This window comes from Melospiza melodia, chromosome 1 (genome assembly GCF_035770615.1).
Source record: "Melospiza melodia melodia isolate bMelMel2 chromosome 1, bMelMel2.pri, whole genome shotgun sequence".
In the NCBI taxonomy this organism is placed as follows: Eukaryota; Metazoa; Chordata; class Aves; order Passeriformes; family Passerellidae; genus Melospiza; species Melospiza melodia.
In genome coordinates this window covers 126,740,207-126,763,952 of record NC_086194.1, presented here as the reverse complement: position 1 = coordinate 126,763,952, position 23,746 = coordinate 126,740,207, and the positions used below count along the sequence as shown (strand labels likewise).

Genomic DNA, 23,746 nt, shown 5'->3' with positions numbered 1-23,746 from the left:
GTGTGGTTCTGATACCCACTGTGAGTTTCTCTCAGATTGTTTCTTTAAAGAAACCACAGGTACAAACTCTTGCCTGCTGTGGCATACATTGATAATAAAGTAAGTAACCAGCTTGTATGGCATGTCACTCAGGAGAGTGGAAGGCAGGAATGCTGTGCTAAGTTAGGCAGTAAATGGACAAAAGAGTCAGGACAACATTCAAAGTGTACAGTCTATTTCTTTTAAGCTTCCTATTCCTTTTTGTTACAACCTAATGAATCTCCCCAAGTTGCAGAGGGTTCTCCTGGCCAACACAGCCCTTGCATCTGTGTGTGTCCAGCACTTCTCTTGTTCCCTTAGTCTTTGCTCAGGTAGCACTTTGCCCAAACCCTCTGTCACCATTCACCTGGCCAAAATCTAGCACCTCACCAACAAACCAACCTTTATTTTGGGAATGTGTCAATTCTCTTCCAAGCTTTAGCAATTCTGCCCACTGGACAGAAGTGGAGAGGAGCGCCAGCTTGGGCACCAGGGGGACAGAATGGTCCCCAGGCATACAGCCCCTACCAGCTTCAAGCATGTAAGAAAGCAGCAGTGGATAGTGCAGTGCATTCTCCTGCTCATAAAATAATATTTCAAATCTGATATCTGGTTTGATTAATTTGTATTGTGGCAAAGGGCTGTTAACACCACACAAGAAGTGGAAAGAGGTATATGAAACCCTTGCTGCATGTTATGCCTTTATAGAAGGTGGAGCTCTGCTGAAATGTATCCTCATGGGAATTGAAATCAGCCAAAAAGACTGACTGAATATGCTTTCAGGCTTCTTTTCTGTCATAAAAATAATATATGGAAGGGCTTGGGGAATACAAAGTGCAATGGCTCTAGAGAGAAAGCAGACAATTCCCTTTATCCAATCATATTGTTCTCTGCTTCCAAAATAAGCATGAAGGAGAGTAAAACTCACCTAACTTTTCCTGCACTTTACTTATGAGATATGGTACTGAATTATTAGCAAATTAAAAAAGAGCAGAGCATGTGTTTCTCCTGAATAATGCCCAGCAGTACTTGATGCAAACAAAATAGAGAGGAAAACCCAGGTTTTTGCCACGGGGTGTTGTTATGGTCATGCACAGGTTTTAAAACATGGGCCATTCTGCCACATCAACACTCCTCAGCCACACCTGCTTCCCTGCACGTGTAGGGATGAGCCTGACTGCAGGTGCAGGCAGACAGTGCAGCGCCCCTGAGGCTAAAAATTCATAAGCTGCCTTGATGCTGAAGCAGGCAATGTGCTGCCACACCTAAATAAAAGGAAGAGAAGAAAAGACAGAAGGGAGAAGCCTTGCCCTGCCCGGGTGGGAAAGCCTCAATGGAATGAGTGGGCCTGCCTGGTTTTAACCCTGCAGAGGCTGGAGGGATGTACACATGCACTGTGCAGCCGGGGCTCTGCACTGCAGACAGCTTCTCACATGCTCCATCTCCCCTGGCAGGGATCAGACCTCTAAAGCAGAAGAATTAAGATCTTAACAACTAACCCTTTTCTTTTCTTTCCCTGGAGTGTTTCAGCTGGCCTGCCTGCTCCTTGGTATTGTTGCCAAAGGATCATCAGCAAGCTGGGTGCTGCTGATGCACAGATATGCTGGGAGTTTTATGTGATAAGAGGCTTCCTCTCAGTACTGCTAGAAGAGGACACTGAAACAAGCCACATCTAATTTAGACCACTGCTGTCTGCTGCTCAGGGTATAGAAACATGGGTCCATGCTGCTCCTTCTTACAGAGCCAAGAGACACTAACCAGATACATCCTATGCAATGTAAAGATGACTTTAGTTACTACCAGTATTTTTTGGTTGTCTTGGGCAATCCTATAAATAGTGAGCTTAGTGTTACCTTACAAAGCTACCTGACACCTTATTTCATGCTTCACTACAAACCTAACTGCCCATTGTTTGTTCTTCATTTGCACAGAGCTCATAGTTTTATCCTAATTAACTTGCCTTTAGCTCTCTCCAGGTTATCTTCTTCTTTTGCTTACATGCACAACAGAAACCCCTTCCCAACAGAAAGGGCACAGCAGTGGAGGGAGGGCCTGTCCATCTTCCAGGCTCTTGCTGTGCCACACAGCAGGTTTCAGCTGCTTGCACCTCTAACAAGTCAGGGTGGCTCTGGGGGTCACTGTGCAGAGGGGCAGTGAGCCCTGGGCTCTGCCACTCAGCAGCAGCAGCAGCCCCCTGGGATGCACCTTTCCCCATGGCTGCTCTGCAGGCACCGACTTGTTTTACCTGGGACTCCTCCAGCCTGTGGGAGGTTTGCCAGAATTCAGCTAAATTCTCTTCAGAAGGAGAAAAGCTCTTTTTAAAAATTTCATTTAAAGCAAAGCGCTCAGGCGCTTGAGACTAAGCAGACAGCTTAAAGCTAAGAACAGTACAGAGGTACAGTTATTTTTAAACCCAGAGATTTGTCAATTTTGTCCTGTTGATAAGGATCTCCCCCTCTCCAACCCTGAATACTGCTGCTTCCTGCGAGACAACAGTCTCTACGATACAAATCACAATAATGAAATCCAGATGAAAGCTGGTGTGTGCTGGTTTTGATTCATGTAACAGGATAACAGCAGCATGTTTGAACACACTGGCTTGAAGGCAGCTGTCTCATCTTGTCAGTGCCATGCTGGAGAGCTCAGCTAACTGCCCTTATTCTCAAGAAAAGCATTTGTGCAAGTTTTTTTTTGTGCTTGGTTTTTTTTTTCCTTCATAGCTGCTGCAGAAGCTGGACTTTGAGCAACAGGATGCTGCTTGTCCAGCTGGTACCTACAGAAATGCATCCTGTGCATGCAGGACCCTGCCCAGCAGAGAGGCAGGCAGAAAATAACCCTAAAAAATATCTGTTGAGAGATAGTTTAAAAGCAATGTTGGATTAACATCTGTTGAGTGATCAAATCAGTTACCCTTTCAAATGGTTTCTGACCAGGCACCTGAGCACCCCTGTTGCTGGGGCACAGCACTCACGAGGTTACACAGAAATCTTGGTCCCCAGCCCTGACCCTGCCCAGGGCACCTCACGCACCCTGCAAACAGCTTGCACTGAGCAGCAGCCCCACTGCTGCCCCTGCCCACGAGTAAGGGAGTGGAGCTGAGCTCTGGGGTGGTCCAGCAACCCACAAGAAGCAGCTGGGGTCTGACAGGGGAGGGCTTGGACACAACGCCATGCTCCTCTGCCTGCTCCCTGCTCAGCATTTACGCTTCTCCTCTGTTTCAGGCCACGCCACTGCTCTTGAGCTTCCTGTGTGTCCCACACAAAGCTGCCATGTGAAGAAAAACACATGACTGTCTGTCCAGGACAATTCTGGTATTGCCTGTGTCAGGGCTCTGATCAGTATTGATGCTCCAAAACTTTACAAAGGGTTTGCAAATATTTCCCTAAAAGGAGCACAGCTTTTCTCCATCCAAACACGCTTTCTTATACATAATATTATTCACTACCAGGCAGGCACTCTGTACTCCCAGAGCTGTCAGACACATGAACAAGGCACTGGGAACTACCAAACTGTCTCTCTCATAGTCTAATCTCCAATGTTTTTAACTTCTGTCCTCCAGAACCGTCTGTCTTGTTTCTCACAGCTTATTTGCAGGGAACACATTTCAGTTCAGCATTCAGCCATACTCCTTTGTGGGCTCTGTTACATTCTCTGTGTACAAATCTGCATATGTATATTTTACTTTGGTGATGGAAGCTGCATAAAACAAATGAAAACCTTGATATATGGTAGCTGACAGATGCCTGGACAGAGTGATAAATGCTTCAGCCCAAGTCTCTACTCTGCACACTTTTTGCTTGGCTGGCAGTTTTGAACTTGGAGCTCAGCTCGTGTGTTATTCACAAGTGTTTTCAGGCAGCTGCTTTCTCATAGGAAAGCTGTATATATAGTTTCATAAATATGGGAGGAGAGAGAATGCCTGAAATGGTTGGTAAGACTGGCAGGATGAAATATTGTAGAAAATAAATCCTACTTTGGCATGCAACCAGTAAAAGATGATCTAGCCTTGGATGCCTCTATCTCTTAGCTTAAGAAGGATAAAATCAGAATAAAATAGGTGAATAAAATGAAAGATGAATGATAGGCTCTCTTAGCTGCTGTTACTGTGTATCCCTGATAAATCTGCTTCACAGAGAGCAGACAGAAGACTGACACCTGAAACAGACTTTTGGTAGGTCACTGATAAGGTCTCAGCCACACAAGAAGTGAAAAGAAGTCCATAACTCTGCATTCTCTCACTACTTTAATGCATCCCATAGGAGACCAGCTATGTACCTATCAACTGCCAGTAACCTAATTCATACACTTATGGCTTATGATGCATATATATGAGAAATCCTGACAGACAAGAGACTTTAAGCTGTGATGGAAAATGGTGGTTCCGAATTATAAATAAAATTCTAAAAAGGGAAGCTAGACTAAAATAATATGTTTCTGTTGTTACAAAGTTACTAACATTCAAGGACCTTAAACGGAAAGATTTTAAATTTCACAAGGCAAACAGTCTCAAAAACTGCCTCTTTGAAATTAAGTACATGGAAGGACACCGGTTTATTTCATACTGTTAACACTCAGGAATTATTCTCAAAATAGTTATTTATTGGAATCTCAGCCAAATATAGCATCAAATGCATAGATCACAGGATTTATACATGATTATCTACCACTGCTATCCTCTGCTCCCTGAGACTTTTGGGTACAAGGTCAGTAGCTGATAAAGAAGCAGCCTGGAGATACTTAATACACAGCTACAGAAGAGGCTCAAAGAATAGGGTGACAGCACTGAAGGACACTCACTGGCTGAAAGTGGAGTCTGCCTGACCTTGGTGCTCCTTGTGAAAGGCAGAACGAGAGAATGACAGACCAAATGCATTATATCATCATGCAGGGCTTTTGTTGGACCAAAGGGCCAGGGTAGCAAGCAGTTCTAATTTTAAAATCCCACTGGAGGACTGCTATTGAATAACGCAGCCCGGCTGTGCTCACCACTAGCGCGGTACCTGGCAAGCGAGGCCGGCAGGCAGGCACTGCAACAGCTCTGCAGAGTTTTGTGACCTGCTTCTTGTATTAGTGGTGTGGAGATGTCAATTTATTTTTATATAATTAAACCAACACACTGACACTGCAGCTCAGTATCCAAACCTAATTCCACGTGTATCCTCTGAGCACAGATGGATGGATGTTTCAGGGATGAGAATACAGAATGGGTCGCTCAAAGTCAACGTGCTGCTGATCTGGGCTTTTCTTCTGCTGCAAGTTTTGGCAGCACACAGCGACCAGCTAACATGCTCCTGTGCTTCTGTGTTACCAACAAAAGCAGTACTGCAGGATCAGCCTCCAGCCTGTTGACAATGAGTTTTCTAGTCCAGCACAGAAGGAGTTTCTGCTGGAAAGAATGCAGAGAGACCAGGGGGGCACTGACTAGTCTGTACATAGGCTAGTCAGCACGAGATTCGAGGAAAGAAATTAATGCTTAGTCTGGTAGATAAAGTTCCTGTTCTAGAGAGATTTAAGAATCTGCACGAATTCCTGTTTTAGCAGTATCAGCCAGGAAGACATCTGTTAACCATGACATGATGTTTCCCTTCCCCCCCAGCATGAATTTTTTCTACCTCTTACTGTTTATCCTGCAGCAGAGAGTGCAGACTCTCTGACAAAGACAACACAAAATGAAATAATTTATCCAAAGCAGACTAGACTTTAAATACAGCTAATACAATTAATAGAAGCCATAGAGTTGGTATTGGGGAAGTATCGAAGAATACTTTTCAGAATTGTCCCCTGACAGGCAATTTGTGGGTATTACTTCTAGAAATGCAAAGGGAAGTGTATGCTCTCTTAAGCCTGAGACTTCATTACAGAAAAAACTAAACCAAACCAAACCAAAAAAGAACAAACAAACAAAAAAAAGCACCCCCCCCCCCAAAAAAAACAACAACAAAAAACCCACTGAAAACCAAAAAATCAAAAAAACCTCAAACCAGACTAAACCAAAAGCACTTCTGCTTCCCCGGAGCTATCTTCAAGGAGGAAGCTCAGCTTCTCCTTGAGAACAGCTGAGGACTTGCAGCTAACACTTCTCTCCAAGAGTCAGGGCTAATTCAGCTCAGTAAAATTAAAAGACTATAAAGTCAATGTCAGTGATGATAAACCGAGGCTCCACAAAAACTGAGCACACCGAGTGCTAGCTGCACGTATTTCTGAGTAAAGTCTAAACCGGACCACACATTTTGTCTGTCCTATGCCTCGGGATAAAGCCTGCAGTGTTTACTGATGCAGCATTCACACAGACCTCAACAGAGCTTTCCCAGCAAGCACAGAAATCCTGGCCTAAGAAGCACAAGCCAGGCTCATGGGAGTAACAGCAGCGCATGCAGCTCTATCCCGCCGGCAGTGACGCAGCCCAGCATCCCCTCCTCTTCCACACCTTCCTCCCATTAATTGCTCTGACATCCATAAGGAGGGGTGAGGGGAATATCGACAAGCTTGCAGCTGTCAAGCATTAATGCTAAATCCCGGCCAAGTAACGAAACTTTAATTACAAGCTGCAGCTCTCCACGCACAACAGAATGCTGGGCGCTGACAGCAGAGCCGCTCTCAGCTGCTCCGGCGCTTGTGAAAGGCAGCAATTCCAGCCCCATTCTGCCCAGCACTGAGGCAGCAATTCCAGCCCCATTCCACACAGCACCGAGGCAGCAATTCCAGCCCCATTCCACACAGCACCGAGGCAGCAATTCCAGCCCCATTCCACCCAGCACCAAGGCAGCAATTCCAGCCCCATTCCACCCAGCACTGAGGCAGCAATTCCAGCCACATTCAATCCAGCACTGAGAGGCAGCAATTCCAGCCCCATTCCACCCAGCACCACAGCAATTCCAGCCACACTCAGTCCAGCACTGAGGCAGCAATTCCAGCCCCATTCCACCCAGCACCACAGCAATTCCAACCCCATTCTGCCCAGCACTGAGGCAGCAATTCCAGCCACGTTCCGCCCAGCCCCGGTGGCTGCTCCGGCCTCTGTGCTCCTCTAGCAGAGGTCTGGCACTGCTGCAGTGGCTGTGATGGTCAGGAAAAGAGCACAGGTCTCTCGCTGGCCCCAGACTGCAATTTGCTTTAATTGCAGTGTGCACAGATTTTTATATTTGGGGGGGAAGAAAATGACTTGAAATTATAAGGGTATTACATTCCTGCTCAGACTGATGTGAACTGCAGGGAGAGGGGGGGGAATGTCAGGAGAGTCAGGAAAGTCTAAAACAGATTTGAGTGAAGTCTCCTACATATCCAAAATGGCTTTATATTCAGCTCTATTGCCCAAACTGAAAATTCCTACTTAACCTGCAAGCTCCCCGAACACTGCAGCACTACAATTTCTCCCTTCTCTTGGCTGAAGGAAGCACCAGCACCTTGTAAAATCTTTCAGCTGAGCACTGACGAACAACCATCCATCCCTTAGTTTCTTGCAGAGCCATGCAGCTCCTGCATGGGACCACAGCTATGCTGCTTGGCTGTGGGCAGGCAGGGCAGGCAAAAACCCAGCCAAGAGAGCCCTTGGCACCTGCCTGTGACCTACCTCAACAAAAGAAACAGAGCACTTAATGTCCTTTAACCCTTTCTTAGATTAGTGCCTGCCTTCAGAGAGGGAGGGGGAAGTCCACAGACCCTCAGACAGTGCTGAAGAAGTGATGTCTGGAAAGGTACATTCAGGAAAAAAGCCCTCAAATGTCAAATAAGACATTATTTCAGATACAGCAGTAATTAACGCTAGATAAAATTTAAAAGCAGCAGACCCCTGTCAATGCAAATATATTCTAGATAAACAATGACATTGATTTTAACAACTGTCCTTGAAGTAATTTTTCACCTTTAGGGCATCTAGTCATACCCCTTGTCAAATCCCCAGGCAGTTTCTTTTTACAACAGAAGTACAAACACAAGACTTTGAAATGCTATGGTCAACCAGCATACAGAGAAGAATGGCACTGAATACCCACTCCTGGATGGAGAACTCCCTTGCAGGATGCCAGCCTGGCTGCTTCCTTTTTACTCATTTAACCATGTCCACGAGAACATCAAGTTAAAAGGGGCTCAAAGATCTCAGGTGATTCCAGGGGACCTGTACTGCCTGGCAGACACTCGCAGCCTGAGGAAGGTCAGAAACACAGCCACGACTGCTAGAGATGTGTTCTCTTTGGATGTTGGCTAACAATGGCTTTCTCTTGAGGGAAGACAGTTCCCTGTCCATGACAGTAACCCTATCAAAACCTGACAAATATTTCCCCACACAGATGTAGCTACTATAAAAGGTTGTGACTTTGTGGGTTGGCAGCCAAAAAATAACTCACCAGCCCTTAAAGGAAAACTGGTAGCAAGTAAGCAGAGGACACTCTGGATATGCCATTTGAAAATCTAGAATAAACACAGCCTTAGAACTCAGTTAAGCCTCTGTGTGCAACCAGATAAACATCCACATGAAGCACTTAGAGCTTATTTTGAACAAGGAGCACCCACAAGTCAAATTACCCGTGGGCCAGGGGGCAGATGAGAACATACAAAGGCTGTATCTTTACATACATTAGCAGTTTCTTAAATAATGTCTTCTGTTCCAAACTAAACAAGAACATGGACAGCACTTTAGACCTCAGTGTTTCAAATTCTATCATATCTGTATATAGATAAGAGAAGTAGGTCACCACTTTGGGGAAAAAAAATTATATTTTCCCTACTGCCTACTGTTACCCTGGATGTACAGTCCAGACAGATCCATGCTCACATGTGTATGACTGCACTGCATCTTGCAACAGTCCTGCTAAAATAATCTACAGACTTGGAGCAATCAAAACAAAGGCTACACAAGTATCTCACCACAGAAAACATTTAGTCAGAGCACAGAGCACAGAACAATTATGTCTCTGTATTGTTAAGGGTTTGGATATAGTGGGAAATATACAGACTCTGCTCGTAATTGCTGCAATTAAAGGAAGGACTATCCCATGGTGAAATAAATACCTGGGAAACCAAGCTGTTCAGAGCAGTGAATGATTAGCATCAAAACACAGCATAGCTTCATGACTTCAGAAAAACCCCAATGGGCATCCTCCTATTTTGTAATAGGTGCCAGTCTGAGGAAGTATAAATTTTCCTCTGAATGCCAGAGAATGAGTGCATTGTTTGAACAAGTCTTTCATCTAAAGCATTTATGAAATACAGCGGTAATAAAAGTGTTTGCTTTTGTAATACCTCCAAGAGTTTGTTTTAACATGCCTTGAGAAGTAACTGTCATTTAGAACAAAGCATTCTGAACAGCTCTTATTAGTAGATTAAAAATAATAACAGTCTTCTTAAAATATGGCCAAATGACACCTCAACCTTCAGAATTTTGTTATGGGAATTCGTCTGTCCTACAGAGAATCACTTACCATATATGAAGGAAATATTAAAACCCGCTTATGTTTGCCACATGGCCACTGGGGATCATCTAAAAGATTTGGGTCGTATTCAACAAAGTCTCCCAGGTCGCTACCTATAAAACAACAGTTTAGACATAGAATTTTGAAAGGAATTCATCACATCAAGACATCTCTGGACTTAACAGAAGTGGCAAAGGAGTTAACAGATAATGCACAATATTATCTCCATGCAAGGTTTTTTAAAGAGATGAAAAATTGTTCTAAGTCTTGACAACTCTAAATATTTCTATATTAAGGTGATTTGCCAAGACATAGAAGACCTAGAACTTATGAATTACCTGGTAAATGTGATTTAGGGCTTAGAGAACTGCAGAATTATTTAAAGCTCCACAGTGACTTTTATTCCCGGCAACAAGTTTTCATCTGTTCAAACAGATGTTTTGATTTGTTTCATTTATCATGCCAAAATATTTTAAGCATATAGTGCTTTGGCTTATGTTTTGTGTCCGGTTTTGTAAACACAGCCCTTTCCAGCCTAACAAAGGTCACCAGTGGAATTTACACCTTCAGCTTGTGACTACTGTGTTGCCACTGTAAATTTTCCATAGCAAAGGAAGGTAAGGACAAGCCTGATGCAGGAGGAGCAAACAATGCTGATGACAGGAGGAGGCATGCTGGGTGCCATCGGGGCTGTCAATACTACCAACGTGCTTGTTTATTTAGCCTCCATCCTCCACAAGCAAGCCTTCTAAGCAAATATGGAATAAGCTGTGCTTCACCCACAACAGGAGACTGTATTTACTTCATTTAAGCTAATGGGGGGACTAAAACACACGTCAGTCCTTTGCAATAACTGCCTACCATCAGGGTATTAAAAAGAGCTACTTGAGACGTTACCTGCATCAATGCTCCCCTGGGTGCTGTTAGCTCTTCCCAAAGAAAGGCTACGATGGCTTGCATTGCGAAACTGGGAGAAAGATGAGGTGGAGTCTATTGTGTTCCTCCGAGTTCCCAGGGCATTGGTGGGAAATAGGAACTGGGTATAAGAAACCGTCTAAAAAGAAAAAAAAAAAAGTCAGAATGGACAGACAGTTAATTTCAGCCCAGCCTGGATGCAGTGGGATGCTTTTGGTGCATTCCAACTGGAAGCAAGAGAAGCCAAATTAATGGAGGATTTTCTGGATTTAGTAGTTTGGCACAGATGAATATAAACTAGTCACCTACATTTGCTTCAGTGCAGTCAGTTTATTCATGCAAAAAATGCTTTTGCAAAGGCATTAGCTCTTCAGCAAAACACACACACACACACACACACACACACACACACACACACACTCTCTAATACACTGGATTTACGAAATCCTACTCAAGGGTCAGATTTAAAAATATATCAGTTTGGTCAGGTTTTTTCCAGTGAGCCTCGTCTGTAGCACATTTCAGCAGCTTCTTTACTGAACTAGCATCATCTATATGGGTCCCTCAGCACACAGCTGCCAGAGGCAAATCACTTAAACACTGCTAAACTAAAGCACTTTGTCCACTATTTTTCTTTCCCAGGACTTTGTCTGGCAGAGTCTTATTGATGTAATAAGTGAGCTCCAGTTCACAGCAATCATTGTGGGAGATCATTTACTACCCCCCCAACACGGACTAAGTGTGAATGAGTAACTTGTGACAAAATTATTTTTAGAGTGCACTGATTCTCTGCTTGTACCCTGGCCAAGAAAAAGCTATGCCTTGCTTCTTGTTGGCTCATTTTCCAACAATAACATTGCATTGAAGAAAAAAAAAAAGAGTTTGAGACTCTAGACTGGTTTATGAGGAGGTCAGAACAGGTATCAAATAAAACATGTTGCATGTGAGCTTTCATTATTTATAAGCAGACAGATTGTCCTCAGGAATTTACGGCCTGTGGTCTGGCCTGACACCTGGTTAGGTGAGCACAACATGTGTAGCAGCATTGACCCAGGGCCTTTAAATCCATAGATGACAGCAGACGGAGTAAAACTGAACTATAGAAAGTAAATCAGGATTTCAGGAAGAAATGTTTTCTTCTACAATTAAAACTGCCTCTCCTCTATATATTTATTTAAAATCAATCAGTTCCCTAAAGATTCATATTTGCTTATTCTATTCAAGTGAACGAGCTTCTGGATTTTGAAAGACTCATCAGCTTTGTGCCACTGTCTTCCTGCTCTCTGGAAAAATATTGAGCAAGATGTTATTAAATACAATTGAAAGCAAATAGAATTACAGCAACAACTCTCACCAGAAATTATTCTCAAGCTCCTGACAATATACACTGCAGTGATACCTCCTGCTAGAGCAAGGGGAAGGCTGTGTAATTCAGTAATGCTTTACACACTCAGATATTGCCAGAGGCAAATTTCTTCAAGGATACAGAGTTGTCTGTGTTGACAGCTTGGGCAGTCCTCATAGATTTCTGCTAAGCTTATTTACAGTTGCACACACTGTGCTTTAACTATTGTGTTATGCTGCATGTTGTATTTGTGCTTGTTATTATTTAATCCATTTTCCCCCTTATAACATCAAAACGAAGGGAGTAGGAACTGAAGCATCCCCACCTTCCCATCTGCTCCGAGCTCCACACCTTCAAGACCAATTATTTCTTTCAGACACACTCCAGTAGAATGGCACTGGCGTCCACCATCCAGCTTCATGTCCCTGGGAAGCAGAAAGAAGAGCAGAAATAAGCTCTTAGTACACACACCTTGTTCACCTCCCACCACCAAATGCTGAAACAAGGTGCAGCATTAATCCAGACATGCCAATGCAAAGCACAGACCAGACAACTTTTCCTATGGGAAGCACTTTTGTTGTCTGAAATACTTACAGAGAAAACCCCCGCTTTGGTCATGGCTGCAGCTCAAAGCCCAGCCTGTGGCACAGAGCAAGGTTCCCCATTGCTGGGTACCTCTGACAGGACCTGGCACTGGGAAGGAACTGGAAGTCATACACACTTCAGGTGAGATACAACAATCCAGCCTGAACACCTGACTGCCATGTATCCAGCAGGCAGATGTTCCCACAGCACATCCCCACGTTCCCCTACATGAAACAGAGGTAATTTCCTCTGGAAGATTCCAGGAAGGATTCCTGCTCCTTTGAGAACACAAAAGAGTGGCCAAAGCCCAGTGACCCTTCTGCTGGAGGCTGACAGGAGAAAGCCAGTTTTCCATCACCCTGGCATGGAAACTTGGGGATCTACTTTAGAAGGACTGACCCACCTGGCATCTTCCATTTGGAGATATGAGATGAGCAGGCTGTATCCCATGCTTTAGCATCATGACCAAAATGTGAGCAGAGGTAGAAAAGACTAGAAGCAAATCTGTGCTTCACAAATGAGAGCTATATGAAACTCCACAATATATATTTTGCAATATTTTCCTGGTTGGTTGCTGCTGGAGTCCAAGTGTGTGCTCAAAACTCCGTGTGGGAGAGATGCTGACATGGAGGCCAGGAGAAGCCCTGCAGGCTGTTCACTCAGTCGCAGGCTGGGCTATCTCCTGCTGTGACATACAATACACCCTGTTTCCAACCTATCAAACATTTTATTTCTCTGAAACACGGCCATCCTGAGCCCCCAGTAAGTCATGTACCTCAATGCTGGAAAAATCCAACACATCTATCTTCTGGAAAACATAGTTCACTGATAAAGGAAAAGGCTGTATCAAGTTTCTAATCCCAACAAAGTCCTCTTAGTTTCTTGATTGGAGTTCACTTAGCACAGTGTCATATTATCATTCTTGTTTCCTGATATCATGTTACCGAGGGGTTGGACTAATAATGATGTAAAAATAGCTTTCTGTCACAAGCATGGTATCAGCCTCTCTGCTCCTGCGCAGAAAGAGCTTAAGGGAACTATTTCTCACAGAGATAAATGCCAAATTGTAACTATTTCAGCAGTTATCTATGAAACAAACACACAACCTGAGGAAGCCTCTGAACCCCAAAATGAAAACAAATATCTGAACTATCTGAAATCAGAATAGTGTAGTTTCTTTCCATTCAAGACCCTACAGATACAGAGCAAGAAATAATGCCGTTACAACTCTGAAAACATGTCATGGAGAAATTTTTCCATGTAATTAACAGACATGGATAGGTAACTCTGTCATTCATCAAATGTAAACCTATCACCCTTTGAAGAGTCAGCACAGCAGCTTTAAAAAATAAAAAACAGCTCTGAGGACTGGAAAGAAATCAGTGCCTTTGAAGCAGGGAGCAGGGTCAGCTGGCAAGTGCGAGCACACGCAGGAATGATTCCTGGACATTAGCTGAAGTTTGATGGACACTGTTGCCTCCATTCCCCATCTTTCTGATGTTTCTAAAGAGTATTCTCCTTTCAGGACCCTGTGAACAGCACTGCAGTAATTCTCCCTGTTTTGCAAAAGCTACTTAGGGTGTTCCCCTTCTCCACATATGCTCTATATTTCTAGAAAGTATATGACTGCTTGTGTTGTAAAATGGAGTAATAAAGTGTTACTGTTTGGAGAGAAATCTGCCCATAAAACAGAGAATTAAACTCCCTCTCTTGAGGAAAATCAGTACTAAACAATGTGCAGTTTCTTATGAGCATATAAATGGAAAGGCTCATCCTGGCTTATACACATCCTCCTTTCTCTTGTAAAAGAGCTTGGTTAACACCTCATAAGGAATTCCTAAGCAACTTTACTGTATCCTTTTTTGAGTTCCCTATCAGTATGATCAACAGCAAGCAAATAAAATTTTTTGCATGACAAGCCTTTATTTTTTTTCCTCACTCCTATTAAAGACAAAGAGCTCCAGAAGTTCTTGGCAAAGCTGTTGCTGAGAGAGCAAGCCCAAAGGCTGCCTGTCCACTGCTGGGGGACCCCAGCACAGCTGCTTCCTCCACACAGCCCCAGCATCCCAAGAACAACTAGGAAAGATCTGGGGGATGCTTTCCCTTAGAGCTCTCCAAATGGGTGAGTCGTGCCTGGGAAGGGTCAGGACACTTGTTTGGGTACAGCCACTGCACTGGTGTGGCCATCCACTGCCACCAGGTTTTGCAGGACATGTCCTTACATGGCATCAGGGTCAAGGGGTCCCATGAAGCAGGAGCATATGGAGGACAGGTACTTCATAGAAAAAACCAATCAAGCTTTCACTGTTGTTTAAGTTATTTAAATTACCGATGGGACTGAGGAACTGCACAAACCACTGTCCAGTAGTAAATTATGCTTAGAAAATGCAGAAAAGGAACAGCAGTCCTTGCCAAAGAGGCATTTCAGTAAGGAAAACTTCCTTCCTCCTCTTCCTCAGTTTTGATTTTCCTGCTTTATTTCCAAAAGTGCTTTTTAGGAAACTTCAAGGAATTCAAGCAGACACCCAAATCCAAAAATAAACCATGGGAACTAATTTTACTACCTTCACTTTATTTGAGCAGGGAAAGCTTGAGAAAACGAGAAGATCAGGGATAAGATTTCCTTAGGAGGCAAAAAAACTATATCTCAGTTTCTGACAAAGTTTGGGGAGTTACCCTGATTTACATCAATGTCAAGCTCTAGATATTCTATTCATGGATACCATTTGTGGAAGACTAAGCAGTGTTAGAAACTACCCTCAAAACCAAACATATTGTCTCAGTTATCCATAAGTGCAGAATGTTGAGGAATACATGAGATACAAGTAGCTGGCTCACAAGCTGCAGACTGAGATGCAGATTGAAGCACAGAGCTCCAAGCAGGAGCCTGAGAAGAGAGACCATGGACTGCCTGGCTTTGGGACAACACAGGGCAGGATGGTGGGTGACACCAGCCAGGTGAATGGACACTGGGAAACACAGGAGAGCTGGGAATTGCAGCCTTTTGGGTAATAAAGGAGAGGAAAACCAGTGAGCCAGCAAGGTGGATGGGCACAGAGAGGGGGCAGGAGCCAAAGACTTGGGAGGAAGAGGAGACTTCTGGAGACAGTGAGGGTATAAATGCCCAGGGGTTCCTTGGCTGGGGATCCACCTCAGAGGCCCCAGCTCTGGCTGTTCCTGTGCTACTGCACCGTGAATAAATGGCTTTATGGAATGAGACAGCTGGGACATTGCCATGGGAAACCTGGGGTCAGACTGCCGAGGAAACCTGGTCTGAATGGGGTATGTGAGGAATCAAACAGGGACCCACTGGGTCACTGGAGCCACCCACCAAGAAGCAGCTTCAATCCCAGCAGTGAAAGTCTCTGGCACTGGAATGTGACCAGCAGTCTCTTGAGCAGTCTGACTGGGTAGTTTCCTTAGCAAGAAAAAAAAAATCAAAGTTTCTCCATCTAACAGAGTTCACAGATTTTCTAGGAACCATACCAGGTGACATGGGATCCCAGATTTGTTGTCAGATGGTGAAAAGTTTTACTGAGCAAATAGATAAGGATCAAAAAAACCAATCCCATGTCTTCTACTAGCCAGGCCAGGATTAACAGAGTATAAATTGGAAGCTGTTACCTTCGGAAGTATAGCACTTCTTTAATGAACCAAATGTTATGCTTTGACATGATCTACAAAGTCCCATGCAACACTCCTGCTGGGCACTTGCTCTTTAAATGACAGTAACAGTTGAGCACTCTAACCTGTGAATAATTTAGGAGTTCATGAAATATTAAACAGACTTCCAGATACATGAAAAAGCCTTCTGCTTATTGCAAAAAGGAATCTGATAATTGTTGTTTAGAGATGTCAGCCCTCTGTGCCTGCATTTTATGCTTAGCTATCCCCCCCCCCACACTGCTAAGATTTATTCTAAAAGTAAAAGAGGTTCATGAGACATCAAGAAAAGATGCCATTCTCATCTGTCAGTGTAAATAATTTTTACTTATCATTTCTGTTTATAGAGACAAGGACACTGAGAGCTCTGGAAAAGATGCACTGCCAGTCAGACTAGCAGCAGATCTCCCACTGCCTGAGACTGCCTGCTATAATTGATCAAGAGCTTTCAGATCCTAATGCCATTAGTGTTGCCAGAACAACTCCAGTTGCAATTTACAGGGAGAAGGAGCAAAAAAACTCCTGGAAAAATGGCTCTAATGGGTCAGCCTCCTTTTTCTCTCTCCAAAGATATTTAGCTGTCAGCATGCCAGCTCTTTCCCTGATGTTTTGCGCAATACAGAGTAGAAGTTCAAAATTTAAACTTACTAGCTTTTGGAGATTCATTTGTCAATTTCAATCTAAGGGAACAGGACAACTCACTCAAGAATGAGCAATAGTGGCTCTATAAAATTCATACATGAGATGATGAGTTTTGAAATCTCCTATTGTGAGGAAAAAACCTTCAGATTTACGTGTCTTTCTGTAAAGCTAATATTCGCTTGGTTCCATTTTTTGTTCAATTTGTGAGAAGCAGGGAAAATGGGCAATGGTAAAGAAATGCAAGGATATTTCAGCTTCCCTGTCACAGGCTAAAAACAGATAGTTGTTCTTCCCCAGGCCTACAGAATGATACATGCTCAGGAAAAGCACTCAAGATTGATGACTTAATCAAAACTGCCTTGCATACAAAATCTGTTGGGGAAGAGCAGCAAGGAACTCTGAAGGATGTAACAGAGTATCCTGCTTTGCTGTCTGCTTATTGCAACTATCCATATGGCAATTTAGATGCTCTCATTTCTCCTGTAAATATTGCCCTCTTTTCCACACTCACTAACCTGCCAAATTACTGATGGCAGCAAGACAACCACACGAGTCCTTTTTGCCTCATTTTGCATATGGCTTTCTTACCCAGTTTAAACACTAAATATGAACAAATATTGCAGAGTTTAGATAAAGTAGGCTGTTGGGAATGCCAGGTCTGTGGACTAATTGATAATTTTGGTTAGATACTAACTGGGGGGATGGTATTGAAAACCTCTTGCTCCTGGCATCATTGAGCATATTGTCCTGGCCAGCATTTAGTTAAATCTGAAGTTAAATTCAGCAGTGACTTATCTTTAGAAACTGGATGAAGCTGGTTAGTAGCATTTCTGAGAAGGACACAAATTCTTTTTATCTAGTGACTTGCTGCTTTACTTCAGAAGAATGGTCTGTTTCCTGGGCATCAATCCATTTGATTACTCATGCTGCATTATTTCCTTTAGCTGGAGGCAAGTTTTGTCAGAGGAGTACCTGCATTTTTGTCAAGACAGCAATATTCAGCAGCTACGCCTGCTGCAGGTAAATTTCTATCCACTTAATGAATTCAATGCCAGGAAGAAGAAAAGATGAGGTGAACTGGCCATCTTTATAAGGATGTGCACTATCTGATGCTTTGAGTTTTCTGTCCCACAGCTCATCACCTCCAGCCCTGCTGTCAGTCAGTCACTGCAAGCCCAGGTCTGAGTGCTCATGTAAGAATAAGCAGGCTGCAGTGCTGCACTTGTGTCCTAGTGCCAGCTCTCCTCCTCCCCCAGGTCCTCCAGATTCATCTTCTGGACAGGACTTCACAGGAACTTGGAAGCTCTTAAAAGAATTCTTACAACATCACAAAAGATATCATCAGAATAGGTACAATTTCAATCCGTGGATGCTTTTGCCATTGATAAAAACAAGCCTTAAAAGTGCCTTTTCCAAAACACATTTTTAAATCATGAAGCATAATGGTGTGTGTGCCAAAGATAAAAAACAAACCACACTGTGTCAGAACTGTAAACCCAACTAACTGCAATACCTTTTATTTTTGGGGTGAAAATCAACATGGTACCTTCTTCCTCCTTTTTAACACCTCTAACAGTGACAGACATTGTCACTGTTCTTTATGGAAATTTCTTAGGCTATACTAATGAGGACTGGATTGTTCTCACTTGGCTGCAAACATAAGCAGACCATTTTTGCAGGGCAACACATCCCGCTGGCCACAGGGAGCAATGTTGACAACATCTGTGAGCACTGCCAGAGTTGTACCATGTCCTTGGAAGCTGATGGAGAAGTGGTGCCTAGAGAAGCTTCAGGAACAGGCAAGCAATGGAGAATCCCTTCTCCCCTGCCCAGGATATCTGTTTTTTCCAGGACAGGCAGAACTGAAGCTGGCTCTTCTCCATCCTGGCTGGGGCCACAAGGTGGGTCCACAAAGTGCCCTTGCACACACCAAGCTGGGGAGTGGGGTGGGCAGAAACCTTCAGGAATGTTCCCAGAGTCTGGCTGTAAGAGCTCCTCTTCAGGGACACAAGTGTGCGGAGCATGACCTCCCTAATGGCTAAAAGGATAATATCTGCTGTGTCTGATCCCCGTCTCCTGTCTCAAAGGGCTGAAATCCAATTCACCTCAAACCATCTGGAACCCATCTCCAAACAAATAATTCCCTCAAGTCTTATTTAATCCATCTGCAAATGGCTTCACTCTTTGGTTTGCCGTGACACAAATCCCCTCTGAGGGCCCAGAGCAGGTGAGCATGAGGGTGCACACGCCTGTGTGGTAGGACAGATCCCTGCTGCTGACCTGAGGCATCTTCCCCTGTCCTGGAAGTGGAACAGTATGGAGGCTCAAGTCTGTTTGCTGTGAGCTTCCACCGTGACAACCAACCTCTGACAGAGGAGGTGTGTGCCACAGCAGCTCAGGGGATGCACAAGGTGCACCTCTGACAAAAATGGGAGGTCAACACCTCCAATTTTCTGCCCATCTAAAGAACTACATGGGGATTAATGCTTATCTGTGGCAAGGAAGATATGAAATGGATACTGAGGCAGTTTCAACATGGTTCACAAAGTAGATCTTGCATCTCTTGGAATATTATATTTAAAGAAGAAAGAGGACTGCTTTATCCATTAAGGCTTCCAATGCATTGAAAAATGAGAGGCAACTGCACAACCCAAACCTGCAGTACTAGCACTTGCCTCTAACCTGTGCATCACACGACTCTGTATGCCATAAAACCAAACATTCAGGAAACCTTTCTCTGTGTCTGTCCAATTAAGAACAGAGGCAATAACACTGTTACAAGTGTTTTCACATCACTACATACTCCCCTTAGCTACCACTAAACCCCAACTATGGTCTGGTGACTTTGGGCTGTAACATCAAGAGGTACTGAAGGGCAAGAAATGCCAGCAGCCAAGATGCCAGCACCTCCTTCAGCTCCTGACTTGCAGTGAAGCTTTCCTTACAGTGCCTTCACCTGGCAATATCTGCTCTCACACTTGCTCTGCTGGTCTAGATAGATGAAGAAGAGTAAGCATTTAGGAAACTTATTCCAGGGGCACCTCAAACTTCATCCCTTCATGTACAACTATGTCTCTCTCCCCAGACCTCCATTTGTATTGGTACAGCCACTTAAAATCGTGGTTTAGAGGTTTTTGGGGAGGGTTCTTGCTGTTGTCATTTGACCTCTGCATGGAGGGCAGGCAATTAAGGACCACAGTCTGGAATACACTTCTCACACCTCACTGGTGAGGGGCGATGCTGCCCCATCCACACAGGACAGGTACATAGAGTTGGGACTTGAGAAAGTGCCTTTTACCATGTTTTTATAATGCATCTGCTCCTGCAGACTGTATCTACCAGCATTGGTGGAGTACAGTTCTTCTGCACCGCCTCGAGTACAACATGGGCTGGCAGCCTCCACAAACAGCTGTGCCTGGAGATTTCCTCACTGGCCACAGTGCCTGTGAGTTGGAGCAGAGGTGGAGAAGCAGCAGCAGCTCCACTATGTGCCCCTCTGACAGAGAACAGCTCCTCCTGCCTGCTCATCCATCCTGCTCTCCCACTCCTGCTGGGGCTCTCTTCAGTTCAAATTTCAGATGTGTCCACAGCTCCCTGCAAGGACCCGTTTCTTTTCATTAACTGCTCAGTGGTAGTTGCAGAGCACAAACCAGCAGGGACATCTTACCTGGGGACAGACATCAGCAATCCAGGGATTCAGAGAAAGCAAAGCTAAAGGATGCTGTCATTACAGTACTTCACAGGAGTATCCAGTGTCTCCCCCCTCCTACTTCACATCCAAAATGTGCAAGCAAGCAAGCACTGTGCAGCCTGAACAGAGTGGCTACAGTTTATGTTATACTGCCTCATCTGTTCTTTGCACCAGCTGTTCTTGGAAGGAGGTGCCACTGAATTGTTTCTCTCTTCCTCTGATGCTCTGGAAGAAAGACAGAGGGCATTTTTTTAAATCTTGGCTTTTTCAGCCAAGGGAACAGGGTTGGATTGTTGTGTACTGGCACTTTCTACCTTCTCATCCCATGCCCTTCTTGCTGTGCAAGCACAGTACAAGACATGACATGCTGAAATAATATTTAGTTTTTCAGCTGGGCTTGTTACTGCTGTAATTTAGAAGGTATAACCAGTCATCAAAGTTTCAAAATGTGTTCAATTTTCAATAAAGAGGCAATTTCCACCGGATGATGACCATAAAAGAATGACAGTGTACTCAAGAACAAAGAACAAATCTGCCAGTCTGTCAAGAATTTGCCTGATGTGTCATCACAGTTTAATTAAGGGAAAAAATTTACTGTAAGAGTGAGCAGACAGAGTCACCCTCCTGACAAAGGTGCTTCCTTTGGGCATTAAAAATAATCTCCCTTTGTTTTGGATTACTGGTGCACAAGGAGATTGTGACAAATCGCTCTCCAGAACTAAATAGATGGCTGGAAAGTATGAGCCAAATTTGTCTTTTATACAGTGGAAAGATTTGACTGTAGATGATTTGTGGATCTTCCAAACCCCCCTCAGTGTATCATCTGACTCTTTCCCACACATTTTGTGCTCTGAGTCAACCACAAGGACTTCTCAGGTCTCTGGCAAGTGAGCATGGTGGCCGTGCTATTCCCCTGTGCCAGGGTCACAGAGCTGCTGCCCACCAGCACTGCCCATCCCAGCCTTGCTCTGCACCCAGCTGGCCATCACAGCCTGCCAGGCCACATCTCCCAGCCAAATCCAGTTCCTGCCACTTCTGTGGTTTCAGTGGAAGAGCTAAAAGCCTTCTCAGTCTCCGGAGAACTTGTTCATTCCAAAGGAACTTTCCTATCAGAGTTACAGAGTCTCAGCATGTCAGGGGATGCGAGGCAGCTGCACAGACAGCTATGAACCTGTACAAAATTATCACCAAAATAATGCTTTCACTGACTAAATTATCTGACCTGTGACTAAAAGTATTAAATACAAAAGTATTCTGTTTAAATCCAAGTATATATTCATAGTCCTAGAAATCTAGATTTAGTAGCACTATGTTTGCCTAGGAGAAAGAGACAGCTAAGATATCTTATACAATTAAAGTCATGCTGACTAGAGTATTTGTTTTGTCAAAGACGAGTGAAACCAGAAGAAACAATAAAAAAGTGCATTTTTTTCAAGAACATTGATTTCATGGGAGTAGTTTTCTCCAGCTTAATAATCAAAGATACCACAACACATATAAATAAAGTGGGGACTGAGAGCTGTAATTTTAACCTGGTAATAGTCCACAAAGCAAATACACCTAAGAGCATTTATCTCTTCTCAGAGCAGACATGTAAAAGCATTAGGCTCCATCATGCTGTGTTCTGTTATCAGGTCTACATGCAGGCCCAGAAAGACTATGCAGTACACGTATGGATATACATACCCGACTTGGGTACAGTCTCGATATGGCAGCACTGAAAATATGCTACAGAAGGATCTTCTGCTGCTGATAAGGACTATTCTAAAATATAAAAGAAAATAAAAGAAATCAAAGACTAAAATTTAAAAATCCCACCACAATAAGCAAAGCAATAGATGTTACCATTGAGGAATTTGCAATCACATAACTTCCATAATGGACGATTTCTCTGTCTTCTTTTACATCTTGCAGATATTGTGCTACGGAGTCTTTACAGAAGTGCTGAAGCCTGTGCCACAGCAAATGAGCAGTGAATGAGTAGTAGAGCCCCATTCCCTCTACAGGCTTTCTAGGAGGACTATCTTGAATATGTGACTTGGAATGCAGGACAGATGCTTTCCTAGTGAAAGGAGTCTACCCACAGAGGCACGGGACCATTCTGTCAACTCACTACAATGCCTGAAACCCAACAGACAAACCCAGCAGCAACCAGGTGATACACACCAACAAATACCACTGATAGACACTCTGGCTGCTGGTTGTGACCTTTCTCTGCTAAACCAAAGGACTCCCTTGATTGTCAGCTTCTTGTTCCTGAAATAGGCCTTATCCATCAATCAGGATAGGTTTGCTATAATGTTTCCAGATCCTTTCATTGTTTCCAAGCTTCCTCTTTTAAGTCTTCTCCAGTTTTGCCCCATCACCTTTCTTGGTCTCCAGGCATTATCCCTGACCTCAGAAGCTGCACATCTTCCAGCCTTACCTTTAAGATCAGCATCTAGCCATGACACCCTGCCAGCCTCTGTGCTCAATAATCACATTAGCCCTCTTGGTTATGATGTTGCATTGATACTCAGGCATAACTGACCCCACAGCTCCTGTCTGTCAATGTCAGGGCTGAATCCCTCCTCCTCTAAGCATGGCTTGCCTTTGCTCCTCATAGGCAGTCAGCCAAGATTTGGCTACATGAAATCATACATCATCTGCCTGCAGAGAGCTTATCTCAGAATCCAGGACAGTTAAAGAAAGTGCCTTGTATTTCTAACCAGTCTCTAAATCTCTGCAACATCTGCAAAGTCACTGTGTGATACTGTCCTGGTTTCAGCTCAGATAGAGTTCATCTCCTTTAAATCAAATAGCTTGGAGCAACCTGTCTGTTACACAGCCACACTGTTGCCTTCAGCCGTCAGGCTCTGACATATTAAACAACATCAAAATCACCTTGAAGTCAAGACCCACTTCCCATAAAACAGAGTGGGATGCCAGTAGCTACATTATTAAAGTTCTGGGAGATGCAGACTTGCAAGAAGCCAAGAGAAGCTTGGTCAAGAAGTAAGATATAAAATGCCAGTAAGTAACTGCTTACAAATAGACCCTTTTTCCTTATTACCATCAGGACACCGAGAATTGTACCATTGTACAACTGACCATTCCTCCCTCTAAAGCTGGCTAACAGGCTGCACCATGTCAAATTCCTCTAAGACAGTGACAGCAATTTCTGATGTTTTCTGACCCGATTAGTGTTAGAGTTTTCTGATATTTTACCTTTCTAAAAATCTCCACTTGTGGTGAAAATGCTAGGACCCACCACTACATTGGCTGTCAGGGCTATTGCACTTCCTTGCTCCGCTCTCCAACATTGATTTTTCTGACATTGTGTCCCACAGATCTGTATGTGAGGATTTAACCTGAATTTCTGTGATTCTGTGAATTTTTCATCCTTTGTCCTGCACTGGTCAAAGCTGGACAACAAACCCTTTTGCTCTTTCTTGTCTGAAAACCAGCACATGCACCTATGAATCTCATACCAGTCACCCT

The 23,746-nt window shown here is 43.9% G+C and overlaps 1 protein-coding gene across 1 annotated transcript in view; it reads right to left on the bottom strand.

Moving 5' to 3' along the window:
• Positions 1-23,746, bottom strand: part of CABLES1 (Cdk5 and Abl enzyme substrate 1) — a 70,179-nt gene that overhangs the window by 6,260 nt on the left and 40,173 nt on the right. The window contains exons 4-7 of the mRNA XM_063167466.1: positions 21,953-22,030; positions 12,011-12,110; positions 10,323-10,479; positions 9,435-9,538 (exon numbers count right to left, since the gene is read on the bottom strand). Coding sequence (XP_063023536.1) covers positions 9,435-9,538; positions 10,323-10,479; positions 12,011-12,110; positions 21,953-22,030 — 439 coding nt within the window. The remainder of the gene's footprint in view (positions 1-9,434; positions 9,539-10,322; positions 10,480-12,010; positions 12,111-21,952; positions 22,031-23,746) is intronic.